Source organism: Pocillopora verrucosa, chromosome 10 (assembly GCF_036669915.1).
Source record: "Pocillopora verrucosa isolate sample1 chromosome 10, ASM3666991v2, whole genome shotgun sequence".
In the NCBI taxonomy this organism is placed as follows: Eukaryota; Metazoa; Cnidaria; class Anthozoa; order Scleractinia; family Pocilloporidae; genus Pocillopora; species Pocillopora verrucosa.
The window spans coordinates 7971113-7988874 of record NC_089321.1 but is presented as its reverse complement, the minus strand read 5'-3'; the positions used below and the strand labels follow the sequence as shown (position 1 = coordinate 7988874).

The following is a 17762-nucleotide window of genomic DNA, read 5'->3' as shown; positions in this document are numbered from 1 at the left end:
AATGTTACCCAATTTCGTTTTGTTTAATGACTATCACCTATAACTCAGTCCCCAACTCTTTCCCCCATTCCGCTGATAGTAGCTGCCGCCTTTTAGGAGAGTTCGTGGCAAATTTTAGGTCGGAGGGGAAAAGTGAGACGTCCAACTATTCGGGTGTGGCACCTTTTTTGAGTTGATGAGAGCTTGCGGCTTACCGGTAATTTTAATAGTAATCCCGAGAAGTTATTTAAATGTTGTTTCATGGGTGTGTTTCACATGCCCAGTTAATTTTCCCTTTTCTCAAGCACTAAAAGCATCCACTTTTATCGGTAACATATTATGTGTTTCACTTTCAGGTGTCTGGAACCTCTTCGCAGACTCCTTATCATATCACAATCACATTTAAATGTTTCATTTTCAGCTTTACGGTTATCATAGAGGCCCCAGGAATGAAACAAGTTTGTTCGTAGCTGTTGATTACATGACTTCATGTTTCTTAAAATTGTTAAGCTGTTCCTGGTTGGCGGAAACGTAGCTAATCCTTTTAAGAAATCCCCCTTCATTAAATCTTATTTTGAAGTCGTTTTGTTATCTCTTTAACAGATTATAGGATTAATGGATCTAATTTTCTTGATGTTAAGTGAGGACACTGTAACTGTTGACTCCTGTAACCCTCAGGCCTGCCGAATGCCACACGGAATCAAATCTGAGCTGGCCTGGACTTGATTTTTGCCTGATTTCTGCTGAAAAAATGCCAGATTGATAAGAATGATAGTTGTGCGGCCATTGAAATTTCCGAGTCAAGTAATCATAAACAGCCTGGGTGTTGCACGTCATGAAATAATGGTGTAATGGCAGATATCGTGACAGCCCTTTACGGATTCTGTATGATAAAGTTAAGTGCTGCTACTCGAGGAAAATTTACATCATTTTTTAAACTTTTTGCAAGGTCAACAGTGGTTAAGCTGCATCAGGAAATCAAAACGCGAATTTGTATTCTATCGTGACGAAAGTCGAGCGAGAGCAGGCAATTGCTGTGTGACCGCAGATTGATCGCAGAGATCTATGGGATTTATTGTCGATGAGAGGCCTGGGTCTTAGAGGAAACGTTCATCAATTTCTGTTTTGCAAATGTCACGCCATGAGCTTCTGGGAACTTGTGGAGAAACCGTCCGTGCACGAAATGGCTAAAACGCAAGAGAAAGGCAGGCTGATTTCCCTCTGATTTCTATACCTAATTATTTCTAGATGGATTACGAGGTTTTTGAACGAAACATTAGTTCAATAGGGTAACATATTTGGGGTTATTTAGTTGTTTTGTTATCAGCGATGTCAAAGCTTCCTTTTGCTTCTCAAATCAGCTGTTCATTGCGAGAAAAGCTATCAACATCTTTTCAGTTGTTTATCATTGTTGAAAGAGCAATTTCAGAAATTTTTTTGTCGCAAAATCGGTAATTTGTGAGTCGTCTTTGGTAAAGAGATGAAACAACCTTGTTGCATTGCGAGTGTTATTATTTTTGGGGTGCTTCTTATTACTTAATTCAACTACCATCTTCCTTAAACAACCTCTTTTACCACTGCATCCCGCTAAAGCGGCAAAGCTTTTGCACAAGTATACTTTTTCTTTTTTCTTTTACTGCAGTGCTCTTCTTAAGTTTAATATTACCCTGCTGTAATACATTGATACTCATCTTGCTAGAAATACGTTAAGACCGGTAACTTACTTTTGAGTGCATGCGATGGTTTTAGTTGCAAATCAAGAAGAGCAGAAGTGAGATTGGAAGAGAAATAGAGAGATGAACCGCTGGTGGAAATGCTGACTCGCTCAGTCAGTGGCACAGGAATTCCCTATCAACACAAATTATTTTCATGATACAGAATATGCGGCCATTGTTACCTCAAAGAAGCTTCATTATCTTACCTGACACTTCTGGGAGCAGGGATTACTATATCAACACCTTCTAAAGTGCATGAATTAGAGTAATATATTATTAAATTTATGTACTCAAAAGTGACAGCACCCTTCTCATGACAAATAGAAGATTATTCTGAAAATAGAAAACAAAACTCTTGTAAAGTCTAAGTTACACTGTACTTTAGATGAATGAAGCAATGATTGAGATGTTATCATTTGCATGCAATTTTGTCTTTCTTCCTATTCAGGAGTTGGTGGAGGAATTAACAATGCTTGTACAATGCACTTTAATGTTGACGGGGCTCTGAACTCATTGAGCACTTCAAAAGATGGATCACAAGTAGTTGTGGCTGGTCGAAATGGTAAATGATAATTTAACTTCTAGTTTTCTACTCTATACCTAAAACAGATGTGATGTTAGAGAAAGGAAACAAAATTTGAAATACTATGATACCATTACATAGCAGAATGGTTAATATTCTGTATTTATTTGAATAAGCATCCACAGCAAATAAATGCCCACTACCTCCTTGTTGGAAGGAAAATTGAAAATTGTCATCTTTAGACTGCTAGCACAAATATTATGCAGGAACATCATGCAATTCATTTGTTAGTTAACAACCTGTATTGAATTAAGCAGTCAAACTGTTTAACAATAACGATTTATTGATCACCATGCCATTCCTCACGGGTGACTGTTTAACAAAGGTTTTGCTTTGATTCAGTGTTTAAGGTTATTGGCATTGAAGAGTCTGGATTTGTTGAAAAAACTAATTTACGCTGTGGAAGGATTAACTTGAACTTCAGCATAACAGATGTACAATGGCATCCAGTTGATGGTAAATTGTAGCAAAGTTGACAAGTTCATAATTACTCAAATCTCTAAGAGGAATCACAAAAAGGGTCCTCCTTGAAGAAAAATTTTATGTTCAAATAGTTATTTATCTATTGATGAAAATTTAGGTTAAAAGTTAGAGTCAGTTTAAAGGATGGAGGAAACTTGTAGCTTAACTCTTTAACTCCCAATATTTGATTGTAAATTCTCCCCTCTAGCTGCTTCACATCTCCTTCTAAATTAGTTATGAGAACTTGGTGCTAGATCAAGATAGCAGCTTCTACCTGATGTAGGTATACATTGTTCCTCAGATTTGGTTAACATTTCAGGAGAAAAATAATTACTAATTGCATTTTTGATCTTGATAAGTGTTTGCTGACTCCTCTCCCCTCTTTAATAAGTGGAAGTGCTTATCCAAAAGTTAATAGGCCTTCCAGTGGTTTATTAAAGCATTTATGGTTGATATTAAGGGAGCTGGAAGTTCAAAGTGAAGATTTGCTTTTTAACAATTCAATTAAAAATTAAACCATTTCAAATTGAGGGACAGTGACATTAAATTTTGTTTGCAGATCACATTCTGGCTACTGCGGCTACTAATGGAGCTGTTGTTCTTTGGAATTTGAACAAAATCACAAGACAGAAACAGGGTGATTTCTATTTTTAGCTTTGAAAAATGTTTTTTAATGGTATAATGTTTCAATTAAGAATCATTATCCATAATTTTTGTTAATAAAATGCATTATGCATTCACTTTAACCAGTGAACTTTCACCAGTTATTTAGTTAATGTAGATCAGTTAATGTTTAACATGTTTGAGCTTTTCACATGAAAAGTTAGCAGAGCTTGAAAGATGTGTAAGAGTTGCTTGAGGTATAGCCAAAATACTACAGCCTCCAAACTTCCCAGTAAACCCTTCTTATCAGCATCATTGCCCCTACTAACTTACAAATCAATTTCTTTTGCTGTGTTTTCAATTTTGTTGTTAACTCTTTCTTGGCTCTAAGTTTCAAAGTTTCAATGCACACACCCAGGTCATCAATATGCATAATGGGAATATGAAGCACACAGGCCAACTGAGTATTAATTACATTGATGTATTAGCAATTTTTTTAATTGATATTTTTACCCTGTTGACAGAGTTGGTATTCAATGATCATAAGAGAACTGTTAATAAGATTCAGTTCCATCCTTTTGAAAAAGATATTTTGTTGAGTGGATCTCAAGATGGAACAATGAAATATTTTGTAAGTCACTTCATGTTTACTAAAATTGAAAATGTTAAGGTCAGTTATTTATAATAATTCTTAATTTAGCTTAGTGATATATGTTGTTTTGAAGAATTGTTGTATATAATACCTTTTTTTACTTTTCAAGTTTTAATTTTATATGATGGATTTTTGGATGATCTTTTTATAATGCGGTTTTGTCAGATCTCCATTTGTTCTTGGGAAAGCAAGCAAGAATCCAACATGACACTTTCCTGTAAGCAGATATCCATCCAATTTTCTTTGGTGTCAGCTTATGGAGATAATTCTCATCAGCTGACAGCTCTAAATATGGGCACTTTTACCAATTACTGTGGGTGTCTGCTTATGAGAGAGTTGACTGTATTAAGTTGATCATTCAATATTTAAAGTGGATGCAAATTATGCAAGTATTCAGTTATTAACTCTGCACATGACTTCATTGCTGTACTTTTTATCTATTTTTCTTATTTAAGGATTTACGAAAACAAAGTGTTGCATCAACCTTCGCTGGAAAAGCAGAAAGTATACGTGATGTTCAGGTCTCCAGTCTTTTGTTTTAATCTTCAATTTTGTATCCTAAGTACAGCTCTTAATGGTTAATCATCAGATTTTTAATCACAGTCTTCTTACCAGCTTTGTCTTTTAAAATGTAGGAATATTGTTATGAGAAATTCATTGGCTGTTTTCTTTTTTAACTAAGAATGAAATTTTTTACAGGTTATACTACTGCATGGAATTTATGCAAATTAGGATGTTGTTGTGCTATAATTCAAAATTGTAAAGTGAACTGTAAAATGTAATACAATGTAGGTGTACCTAAAACCATCTACCTGGTGTATGGATTTTTGAGATAAAACCACAGTCTGAAGTCTACCCTAGCAAGAGTAAGGAGAGGTGGAGTCCTCATTTGTAAGACTGCTGGAATGAATTTACTCAGTCTGACTTGTTGTGTCTTATACAATGTATCTCTAGTTTAGCCCATTTGATGGTCAGAAGTTTGCAGCTGCATGTGAGAATGGACATGTTCAGGTAAATTTGCATCATTATTAACTCTTTAACTCCCAGATCAAATTTGTAATTCTCCTTACTGTCAACCATACAATTCTTATGATGTTGGTTCAGAGAATTTAATATTGGATCAACTAATTATCCCCAAATTGATATTTTTCTTTATTCTCATCACTTATCTGGTTGATATTGTCTAGATATTGTAAGGAGAAATTCTGTCTTTGTCAGTTATGGTAGTTTAAGGGTTAATATAATTGCTACTCATTGAATTTAAACTTACCTCCTTTTATTTGGAATATTAGTCAATGCTCCAAGCTCAGTTTTTCCTGAGAAATCAGATAATCCTCTGACAGATAATTTCTTTGAGAAATTGTTTCAAAAGGTTTGTGTTAGTGATCAATAATCTGCTTGTTTTAGAAGCTAGTTTGTATAATGAGGACTTTTACTATTTTGTACAATGAGGAGTTTTTGTATTTATGTTAAAGTTGTGGGATACCCGAATGCCAAACTCTCCTTCAAATCACTACATGGGACACAATGGGCCAACATTTGCCATTGACTGGCATCCTGAAGAGAAGACCTGGGTGGCTTCTGCTGGCAGGGACAAAATGGTTAAGGTAATGAGTACACCAAATCTTCCAGCTAAGTTTATGTCCCTCTTTTTAGTTTGGTCTTAGTTACTCCCTCTATTTGGGGACAGAAAGTGGGATTTTTTTCAAACAGAGGCTGTGAACAAAGCCTTGCTAGATCTTTATTTGGTGCATTGGAATAAAATCTCAGGTAATAAAAGATATGCTTTTTATTCACTCTGGTAGCTTACTCTGATTGACTAGTGTTTTGTCAGTTGCTTATCAGTTGTGACCAGAATATGCATACAAATACAGATATTGCTCCCTCAAAAGTCCACTTTACAGTCATCAGTTTATTGAAAAGTTTGTTTGTGAGTGAAGCTCAAGTATGAGTTAATCTTGTCCATTAAATATCCTTGTTGCATTATTTTTTTTTTAGGTATGGGAAGTCTGTGGTAAAGAGCACCTTATGCATACCATTCAAACCATAGCTTCTGTGGCTCGCATCAAGTGGAGACCGCAGAGAAAATATCAGATTGCAAGGTAACTTTATGGCTCTTAGTCAATTATGTTGTAGAGAATACACCGAAGTGTAAAAGCAATGCAAAGCTGGAGGTTTCAAGTAAGCTTTACTGAAGGGACCTTTTCTTTCAATATTCATTTTGTTGTATAAGGTGATTGTACGTGTAACTTCTAAGCCTATGGATAACATGTGTTTTAACATCAATGTGAAATCCACTTAGCCTTATTTCACATGCTTCTGCTTAAATACATGTAATGCTGCACAAGATAGGGATGTAGCTAGTAGAAGTCAGTGGATAAAGCCCCTAGGTAGTGTTCATTTTATTATTTTCATTGTTTTATTATTTTGTACATCTAATTGCTTCTGTTCAGTTGCTCTCTTCTGGTGGATTTTGATATCCATGTTTGGGACATCAGAAGACCTTATATACCATACGCATCTTTTGGTGAACACAAGGATGCTGTAACAGGTAATATGCATTGGTGAAAGGTAATACCCAATGGCATCTGAAAATATAATCAGGACCTTTAGGGAAAATCTTGAAACATGAAGGGTAAAAATTTCTCACTTTGGGTTGACTAATGGTGGAAAGGTATATTGTGTAGTTTGTTTTTTTCCTGGTTTACAATTTTTCAAGCTGATTTGATCTTTATTTTGTCTTGTGTTCTTTATCATAATATGAAATAAAGGAAAATAGAAATCACACTGGTTTGAAAAAATGAAAAAGTTATAGAAGCAGTTTCTTGAACAAAATGAGAATTTAGTGGCCTGTTGTGGATTAATGAAAATGTTCTGAGTTTCTTACAAGAATTTAAAAGAATTCTGACCCTTCACCTCTTAGGGATCTCTCATAGGACTCTTCTGTCCTGTTCTGTAATAGTGATTGGCATCTAATTTCTCCTTACATTACTACTGTGGAATCAGACATTGAGATTATGAGAATAAAGGAATGATTGTTGTTCTCAATAGGAGAACAAATGACAGCACCTTAGAATATGTATAGAGAACAGTATGGAGAATATTGATACTGATGTTAGGGTGTAACGGATTAAGCCAAAAAAAATATTTAAAAGTTCACACGGCAACCAGGTGGACAATCAGACATAGTTTGATGCTACACTGGTTTGCAGATTTAATGAATGTAACCAAAGAAGTTACAATTCATAGACCCAACGTTTCGACACTCCTGTCTAGTGCCTTCATCAGGGGTGATCTAAACGCTGCAACAAGAGGTCCTTTTATATGATCACTAATTAGCGGCCTTTTTTTCTGACGAGGTGTAAATAGGCGTCAGGAAGCAGACCGCCATCGTCACGATTTAAAGGAGCGTGGGCGGAGTTAATGTGCCACTATCACCACTAATCGGCGTTACCACCAGCGCCTTTGTTTGGAGGCTTGAGTTAACTATGTCGGATTAAGCCAAAATTTGAACTACATGCATAACATATTTGATGTACATTTAACTGATATGCTACAGGCATCAGTAATGTCAAAAGCAAAATCTCTCACGATTTGTTTATAAAATCAATTTTTGTACAGGTATACTCTGGCGGCAGACACTCCGTAACAAAGACCCGTTTGTATTCTTGTCATGCGCGAAAGACTCCATGTTATATCAACACGTGTTCAGTGACGCTCAACACCCAGCTGAACATGCCCCTCGGGTGGGACTGTCAATCAATGTCAATGGTGACATAAGTGTAGCATCAATGAAACAGACCAGACCGTAAGTGAAGTGAAACCTTGGGGACTTGGTGAACTCTTGTAGGCTCGTTTGCAGTCATGACTTAAACTGTTGTTTGTATTGTCCCACGTGCGTTCATGTAACATCCTTAATCCTTTTACTCCTAAGATCTGATCGTTAATTCTCCCCTGTAGCTGCTACACATTTCCTTGTAAATTAGTCACGAGAATCTGGTTTAAGATCGAGGTAACAGCTTCTACCAGATAAATTTGAATATTCTCATTACCTGTTTGCTGGATAATGTATGCATATTATTGGGAGAAGTTACTTATTCATCACTTCTAAGAGTTAAAGAGTTAAGAATCTATATCGTTATATACTCAATATACCTCTTAAAGTCTACATACGAGACTCCTTTCCATAGCTTCCACAGCATATTCCGTTTTTGTAAAATCTACCTTTTGTTCCCTTCCTTTCCCTGGTTGGATGGAGGCGCGATGACAACACAACACAATGATCTGACCGGACGTCCTGCGCTAACAATCAGACCATTGCGTCTCCGTCGAATCAAAGCGATACCCACCCTCCACACCCCACCAAGAAAATAAAAGATTGAAAAACATTTTTAGGAAAAGTTTCGGTTACTCCATACGGTTAATGTAATTGTTTCTTAAGCATATCAAGGTCTCTCTGGGAGTGATTTAGTTTATTTCTGGTATATTTATCTGTTCGCCTGTCAGTATGTTAATGTTGTTATGAAAATTTGAAACTTTTTTGGTAATAATGAAATTATTTCATTTGGTCACGGATAGGCGCGGTGGAAATAACAACACACACAACATTATTGCGTCTCATCGAAAGTTCCAAGACATGGCTGACAATGTTTCCAAAGTCGAGAGCACACTTTTGGTCCACCAAAGTAGCAAATCTACCGTACGTATCTTTTTTCCTTGATAAGTTTTATTAGAGTTTAGAGGGGAGTTCTACTGAATACTTTTGCTTCTTCTCTATGTTCGTTGACGTATTATTCAGGGTGAAATTATCATCATGCAGCACTGAAGAGGAACAATTTTCTCAAAGATCGCTTATTTTCTTGATAGAAAACAGTGTGATTTTAATGCCGAAACACATATTACTTTCATACCCCTTAGTGAGTGTCTTCATGTAAACCTCTACTCCTTCCCTTTGTTAAAACGGAGGAAAAAAGGTAAAAGTAAATGAAAACAAAAACTTTTAATCTTACTGGGAGATAAATTTTCTTTGATACGATTTCAGAAAGAGGACTGGTTTCGCATTCTGGCCCAAAGCTATCAGCTGAGTGGATGGAGTTATTCAGAGCTTTGTGAACATAACTACACTGTAAGTTAAAATAACAGTGCATTTTGTGTCAAGAAAAAAAAGCACCACCAATGAGATCAATGTCAGTGTCTGAGCTTCTGCACACCTACCCCTCCCCTAACCCAACATCAACCCTTACTTGTTATCAGTTGAACGTTGTTAGGTTAGGGGAGGGGTAGGTGCGCAGTTGCTCATATACTAACAATGATCCAACCAAAGCAGCGAATGCTTAAGACAAAGATTAGCACAATTTGATGAAGATTTTGTTCAATTTGAAAAGATTATGCGAAGTCGAACTTGCTCCATGATAAGTTTAATATTTCGAGAAAGAGAGGATTCATTTAGGGATGGAACTTGTTGTTTTGATTGGTGAATGGCACGTTCCAAGTTGTTTTGTAACAAATGTCAAATGCTGGAGCTTGAAAGGACAGCTGCCAGTAAAACTGTTGATCACGGTGTTTGTCAGCGCGTTAATAGATGCACTAACGCTACGCTTGCTCGCCATGCTGTTAGGTACAGAATTTTTTACTCTCTTTTGATTCATAGGTTGCAAGTAAACTTATGATGCACGAACATGCGCAGACATGGTCTGTCTTGAAAACGCTGTATGGCATGACCGGGGGATCTGGAACTTCATCTGCAGCACTAGGATCCAACCCCAAGAGTCCTCTTGCAGCCGTAAGTCATGGCAGTGGTGGAGGTCAGAGCACGACGGGAAATCCTGAACCTCTAAGTGGTAAAACACTTTGTTGACCATATATGGACAGCATTTTCAAATGGGAACTGTTAAACCAAAACTAAACCAACAACCAATCACAGCGAAGGAAAAAAATATCAAACGGAGCCAATCAAAATCAAAGTGAAAACAAGTTGACTGCTTGAAGCGGAAGAAAGCGCTACTGATTAAGTCCGCCATTTGTTTAATTTTTTCGTTTGATTTGTTGATTTGTTGTTAATAGCTATAGACAGTCCTTTCGATTGATTTTCGTTAAACTAGAACTAAGTTTAAATCCCTTCAGCAAATCAAACCAAAGCTAGATATTACTGAGAGCCAAAAGGAATGGAGAGTTGAGCGCAGGGAAGGCGTTTGTATCTATTGCTTGTACTTCTGATAGGTTGAGAAAGTGATGATGATGATCTTCTAAACCAACGACTGTGTGAGGCTCACGTTTTCTCGCCTGTCTGATGGTTTGGTTCCAGTTGACTTTGATTTACTGAGCAGTTTTCAATTGATTGTCGAAAAACCAAAACAAAGTAATCACGAAGGCCAAGCATAACAAAGATTTACATCATCATCTGCCAATGGGCACTCAGAAGACAACCAAACAAACCATCAGAAAGTCAGGCGACCAAGTCACGGTTGCTTTTTGTTGTGCGTCTGATTCGTTGAGAGGATGGCGAGTTTAGTGGGGCAAACCACGAACCGAGTAATGCAAAAGCAAAGCAATCTCGGGTTACTTTCGACACTCAGTTGAAAATTGTCGTAATAGGCTTTGTGCGATGTATTCAGTCGTAATGAGTGCTTCGGTCTTCTTTTATCAAACTCGGTTAAAATGCGCTCCTAACGCAATGTTAGAGTTATTTTTATCCATTGTGATGTTAGTAATACAAAGAAATCTTGAAAAAAATGAACTGTTTATTTTCCCCATTGCAGTTGGAGTCAGTACACAAAGTAATATTCAGACTTCCTCAGCCAATCACAAATCATCAGCTGAGCCAACAGTGACGCAAAACGTTATACCAGCGTCTGAAACACAAGGTAGGTAATCCATCATATTACATCTGCACACAATGTCAGCTCTTGGATATCAATCTTCGTTTCACTTGTTACATGTAAATCCTTTGATTGGTTTGTTTGCAATTTTTCTAGACGATAATAAAGACTTATCGTCGACAAGCAGCGAAAATGAAAACGCGAAGTTGATGAATTTTGAAGGCCAAGGTGTGAATACTCTTCCTTTGTTATTCTTGTGATTTGACGTTATCCTTTCACTCTGTCCATTTAATGTCCGTGCAAGGGAGGTTCGACTGTAATTTCAGCTCAACAAGAGTGGCAAAGAATTAGATTTTTCGATAGATAGGTAAAGCTTGCTTCAAATTCTAACAGAAGGCAACAAAATCTTCTTAGAATTTACATTCAACGATTTTGATCACGATGAACTTCAGTTCCACTACGATGGCCCAATCACTCTCGCAGATGCTCCACAGGAATGGAAGCTAGCCAGCGTGAGTGACACTTGTGTACAGATATCTTTCTATGTTAAGTTATTTAACGTAATTTGTCACATATTTGGTAGGCTCTGAACTGTAATTGGAGTCCACTGGATGACAGATTGAAGACGCCATCATTGAGACTTTGTTTTTGTCTTTCTTGCATTATGATTAAAGATTGAGTCTTGGTTTTCAGCACTCTTTAACATCATCTGTGGTCTATTATTATTCATGTGATAAGCTCAATTATACACGCGTTTTAATTATTTCTCACGTATAATCTGTTGGAGGACAGACGCATAGATGACGTTTGCTTTTTTGTCATATAAAACAGAGAGTTCTTTTTTGTCGTGGGTCTGTACAGTAATAGATTAGAGTGGCACCACAGAGGCGCAGTCAAGTGTGCCCTTCGTCATTCGCTCTGACGATGGGTTAACGCTCGAAACGTCAGCTTTTTAACTCTTTACGGTGGCCAATTTACGTTATCAACTCACCCTGTTATACTCTCCCACCAATGTAGCACCACAAACTCTTTCGAAACTTACCCCTTTTATTCACGGAATAAAGAAGCGCATGAACCGTGGATGGAGAGAGTGATAATTCTTCGCAGCCCACCCCCGTGACAATTCCTCGTAGCCCACCCCCGTAACAATTCCTCGCGACTCACCCCCGTGACCATTCCCTGCAACCCACCCCTGTGACAATTTCTCGCAGCTTAGCCCCTTCCCCCAAATTAAATTTGAAGAGAATTAAGACATGATGTAAATATTCTTATTTTTAGGAAGCTTTTGAACCTAGAGCAGCGCTGGACGATAGGTAAAATAATAAAACAGCCCAGTAGTGGTATAATAGAGAATTTTTATAATGTAGATATGATGTTCTTTTGCCTCTGTTCCCCTTCCAGTGTTGTTAATTGCCAATGTGTCTATGCCATCTTTCACACCAATATTGAGAGGGGCAGTGGAGGCAGTAATTGTCCAAACAAATTTGTCTGGGAGTGTGGGTCAGAACCTTGACATGCCATTAAAGGTCATGTCCTGATGTTTGTATTTGGTCTGCAAGGCTTTATTTACCTCTTTTCGTAAGGTGTTTTTGATGGTGATTTTTTTTATAGACCCACTTTTCCAACCATGGATCAAGAAACAGATAGACCCGACTCACCTACCAGGTTTGATTAACTTTTTAATCCTCACAGCCATCAATACAGAAGTCAAGTTTGATACCATTTCTTAGAATTAAATTTTTTTTTTTGCGGAAATCATTTTCTTATTCTTGTTACCAGTCTTCATATCTTCACGCAGCCGAAGAAAGTAGGGTGTTTTCATGGTGAATGGGGACAAAATGGAGAGCCACTTTGACGCTAGTTTGGTTGAAACCACCATCTCCTGGCCCTAGACGGAAGATTCTCGTTTTCATTTTATTGAGAAGTCATTCTTGGTTAGAATCATAACAATTTGTATCAATCAGATGTGCTTTTGATTCTTCTATATTGTTTCTTTTGCTTTTAGCAATATAGAGTCTGAAGCAACCTCGGCCACGAATCCAAAGTCCTTGATTGATTCAAGTCTCGAAAATCAAGGATCTGTTTCCCCCTCAAACAAAACGTTGGTAAGATGATTACTTGATCTGATATTCACCCTTTACACCGTAACACCTGCCTTTATATTCTCCTTGCTGTTCTCTTGACATTTCCTATGGTTCTGACAAGGAGAATTTGTTTGACAATCTGGAGTTTCCTAAATTGGTGAGCATTTCATTGATTCTTATGACCTTTATTTTGGATTCAAGGGGGGTACTGTCAGGAGAAATTAGGCGCCATTCATTCTTAGGGTTTAAAGGTTTAAGTCACGAAAACGTTCAAAATGGCGGCGTCTAAACAATCCCGCGCATTTCTACGCATCTAACTATGTGTCCAGTCTTTTGAGCAGTTGTTTTTGCTCTTTATACAGTAATTATTCTCCAACTTAATTTTATTTTTTCTCTCATTTACCAGTCTCTTCCCGAGTGGGATTTTACACCACTAGTTGTGGAAATGCTTCATCACTTTGCAGATGAGGTGGGCACTTTTTCTGAAAACCACTGTGCCCTGGATTTGTCCAGAGTCGCACTTTGTATCATATTTCTTTGTTATGTGATTTAGTATGTTCAGTTAGAACAATGCAATGTCGCTGTGTTTAGTAAAAACAAGGTTTCTCAATGTTACACGAAAACCACGTCGTGAATAAATTTCACTTAGATTGTCAATGAAACCCACTCTGGCCCTTATCATTTACCTCAAATTATTTTCCAACCAATAATTTCAGAAAACGGCGTTAGTGTTTGGCATCAAGTTATAATGTAACACTATTTATCATATTATTATTTATAATATAATCAATAGTGTAATAAATTATTATTATTATTACGTCTCAATTAGTACGTGCGATATGATTGGTTAATTTAGTGGGCCGTATTTCACTGTACGGCCCTCTAAATTGAAAGTTTGTTTGAACTGGAAGTTTGTTTGAATTAAATCTTACCCACTCTATCTCAACCTCGTTATCTCGGTCTGCAATGTAAGTTACGGAACATCATTCTTTTACTGCTGGTATTTATGACCCGCGCGCTTGGCGTTTTGGCTAGAAATCCTTAATTTACAGTACAGACCTCGAACTCGGTTAATAAGGGGTAGGTCTGGCTCATTCCCAATCTTGTATTGTTAAGATAATCACCCGTCTGTTCTCATCCTTGTGTTAGGGAGACGTGCAAATGTGCGTTTCTGCGTTGATTGTCCTCGGAGAGAAAATTCGTAATAATATTGACGAACAAACTCAAGAACAGTGGCTTTTGGCTTATATTGGTGAGTACTGTGATCTCAATATCGTAAAAATGGTTGCAGCCAGCCATTGATTCAGGTGAATAACTCTCACGATGAAGCCGGTTGCTTCCGTTGTGGATCGCGATCCATAAGTCTGGTGACTGCATGGTGAGGCCAACAATAACACAATTGTGACCTTCTTTCAATTGTGAAAGAAGGTAAGTAGAAAGAAGTAAACCTCTAAAGAAATTAAGAAAGAAGATGCCTTAGTGTCCCTACCCCTGAAGGTATGATATTATGATATTAAAGCTTGTTTTATTCTTTAATTGGATGATCTTTCTTGGGAAGATTTACTTGGCCGTCTGCAGCTGTGGTCGGTGGCAAATCAAATTATTAAGCTGTCCAGTCTGCCTGCAGTCAGCACATTAAACCAGGTAAAACTGAATTTGACAACTAATGGATCATACCGTAGATGTGTGAAGTGTAACCTTTATAGCACAATTTTTCAATCAGAAGAGTGTAAGCTCCATTTCCTCTGAGAAACATATCTTAGATATGATTCACCCTTTTCCAGTTCACTAAGGTAGTAGAGGTGGCCGGCTGGTGCTTAGTGCACTGGACTCCGGATCGAGAGGTCTGGGTTCGAGCACTGGCTGGGTCTCTGTGTTGTGTTTTTGGTTAAGTTGCGTCTTTCCCGCCGTGCCTTTCTCCACGTAAAAGAATGAGCGTGCGACACAGAAGCGCCACAGATCTTTTTGGCACGAGTTTAGTGATTATTCGTACTCTTATTTTGTCGTCAGGAATCAACAACAGTGTATACGTCTTGTGGGCGTTGTTCCAAACCGTTGACCAAGTCAGGCTGGTATTGTGAAAGATGTCGAAGTCTTGTGTTCTCGTGCTCAGTGTGGTATGAATTATTTTCTTATTAAGAGGATGGTATGTCAAATTATGGTCTGTAAGGCGTTAAGGAGCCCATGAAAAAAATTGGCTTTGATTTTTTTTCTGTTAGTCTTTAAAATCTCGCTTTAAAAATGAATTTAATAGAACGAGGTTTATCAACAGCAATTGTTGGAGTCAGAACCAACTTTAACAATATAACAAACTTAAAATCGTCAATTGAATGATTACTCACTGAAGTTCCATACACAATCTCAAGAGTTGGAGCATCCTTGTAACTAAACAGCTTTAAAAAAAAAACAAAAAAACTCGGCAATAGTCTGTACCACGCGAAAGTTACTGCTATTACGAACGAAGGTTTTGTCGACGCATAGTTCAAAGATTTCCTGACTATATTTTAACTCATTGCAGTCATCTGATGGTGAAAGGTCTTAACGTGTGGTGCCAAGGCTGTGGCCATGGCGGCCATCTTACTCACATGCAGGAGTGGTTTGAAAAATATATCTGGTGTCCTGCGGGCTGTGGGCACATGTGCGAGTACACGTGACCAAAACAGAGAAGAAACATTACGACTAGAAGAAACGCGCGAGAGGAAAGGTGGAACACATATCAGAGCCTTTTTCGGAACCCATAATGTTTAAAGTAACTTGAAGGATCGAGTGAAATGATTTCCGATTTGTATTCACTCCCATAGAAGACATCATCCAGGTCGCGAGCGTTCTGTGGTAGTTCAGTAGTCATTCTTCAGAAACGAATGACTCGAGTTGTTGGTGCCCAACACTGGATGACGTTTATAGGACAACTCATCGACCCCTTTTGTATGGGAAAACCTTTGGAGATTATATTCAATCGATAAAGTCGGCTTGTATCTACCTTGACTTGGGATAGGGTCACATTTATGAAACACATACGTGAAAGAATTATTACCACAAACTGTTAAATAAAATCACTGTCGATTCAGCATTTGATTTATTCCTGACTTTGTATCTATCTAATAGCACAAAATAATTATTTTTATCTATATTGGACTTATCAAAGGTAGAAAAATCTAAATCACAAATATATTTCCTCGTTTTATAAAATCAATAAAGAAAAAACAACAGTAAAAATGATCTTTCCTGCTCAAGGCATCGCTTAACAACAACAAAAACAATTCCAAAAAAAATAATTATATTCATCTGACCTTGTAACAAAAGTGATCACAAATATCATTTCATCAATTAAATAAAATTTCGCTACAATGTTACACTTAGGTCAATTTTTTTCCCTGTTCTGGACAAATTTCATGTGCAATGCAAGCTAACAAACTACCTACCTAGAGTTTGCACAATGCAGAATTTCTCTTTAACGAAAACTATAAAATTACTAACAACTGCAGAAGAAAAAAAAACTAACGTATTTACGCCTCTTAGAAGCTATATAAAGCGACCTCGCCTCACGACGATAACAAAAAACCTTAATTCTTGTAAATGCCATTCGTAAATAAATGTCAACTTTTACCAGTAGTTATACCTTCCAAACTGTTAAATGATTGGTATTTACATCTTATCGACTTGAATTTTAAGTATATTACACCCATCATAAATCATAGAAACAAATCTAGAGTTTGAGTAGCTGCCCAAAGAATATTTCTGCAATTTGAAATAAATCCTCTTTACGAGAAAATACACCGAGAAAGAACACCATGAAGTCAAATAGTAACATCATACTAGACGCACTGTATTGAGTGGGTCCACGGGAAAGAATCCATCTTACTCCATTATAAATATATTATGTTAACCAGTAGAGACTACATTATTGTGTACCAATACTTCAACTACGTGAATACTTTTCCTGGGTGATATCTTTATGCAATTAAACCATCATAAAGCATGTTTGCGCTTGGTACAAGAAATAAACTGCAAACCAAGGAGTCCATATTGGCGCAGGTTTATCAGTCATACAGTTAATAAATTACCCTACGGTAACTAAATAATCTCCTACTGATTGAGACATTATTGTTATAAAATCATTCCTCCAAACACCCAAAACAGTAGCAACGTTTAAGTCTTAAAGTGACTGACAGCTGCAAATCGATACTATGATTTACATGGTGGTATTTCCGTCAGAGCGACCGTTGCCGTTTATTAATTCATGCAAACAGAGCCCCTTTTAGTGCACAGGTCGAAGTTTGGAACATGTATTAGTCAATTTGATAAACGAATCCTAAAAATAGCTTATTCATTAAATCTTCATACCTGCGTAACCGCTCCAAATCCTAAATATGAAAGCTGTCTAACCATGGCATACATCAAACCGGCTTTGTATCCCTGACTTAGTTTCTAACATTAAAGGTAATGTACGAAAAATTTTTTGAGCTCAAAAACGAAACCTTAATGTTGATTACATAAAGTACTTCGTCGTTCGTTGTAACGATTAGATGCAGCTGCAAGTGCGACAGCTTTTAAACCAATTGTGTCGGCTCAAGATTCAGCTCACCTGTAGCAAGTAAAAAAAAAAACAAACTTAAGAAACTGAAAAGTACGATTTAATCGCTCATCTCTTACGTGATTAACCAGCAAGAGGCGAAAAAATATCCTGACGCAGCGTGCACGACAACAGATGAGAATCTGGGATAAATTGTCCCTGATTTTTAATGAATTGCGCGACAGATTTCGCTAGGAAGACGGACTACTCGTAATTTCACGTCCCTGGAAATAGAAAAAGATGTTCAATGAAACTACAGGACTTTACTGCATAATTATGAAACTGATATCAAA

The 17762-nt window shown here is 37.2% G+C and overlaps 2 protein-coding genes across 5 annotated transcripts in view; one reads left to right on the top strand and one right to left on the bottom strand.

Moving 5' to 3' along the window:
• Positions 1-1035: 1035 nt before the first annotated feature.
• Positions 1036-15966, top strand: LOC131791764 (GATOR2 complex protein WDR24). Its single transcript, XM_059109144.2, has 25 exons — positions 1036-1184; positions 2143-2256; positions 2620-2733; positions 3299-3376; positions 3867-3973; positions 4450-4515; positions 4949-5005; positions 5470-5601; positions 5993-6096; positions 6448-6545; positions 7616-7802; positions 8573-8693; positions 9036-9119; positions 9645-9834; positions 10753-10857; positions 10969-11040; positions 11227-11324; positions 12091-12125; positions 12424-12477; positions 12818-12917; positions 13303-13365; positions 14046-14148; positions 14455-14540; positions 14907-15013; positions 15415-15966. The coding sequence occupies exons 1-25, from the start codon at positions 1061-1063 to the stop codon at positions 15548-15550; spliced, it is 2535 nt and encodes an 844-aa protein (XP_058965127.2). The 5' UTR covers positions 1036-1060; the 3' UTR covers positions 15551-15966.
• Positions 15940-17762, bottom strand: part of LOC131791763 (titin homolog) — a 21219-nt gene continuing 19396 nt past the window's right edge. For all 4 annotated transcript variants that reach the window (XM_059109142.2, XM_059109141.2, XM_059109143.2 and 1 more), the window contains one exon: positions 15940-17481. Coding sequence is in view for 3 of the 4 variants with exons in the window: in XM_059109141.2 (XP_058965124.2) it covers positions 17447-17481 (35 nt within the window). In the remaining variant the exon portion in view is untranslated. The remainder of the gene's footprint in view (positions 17482-17762) is intronic.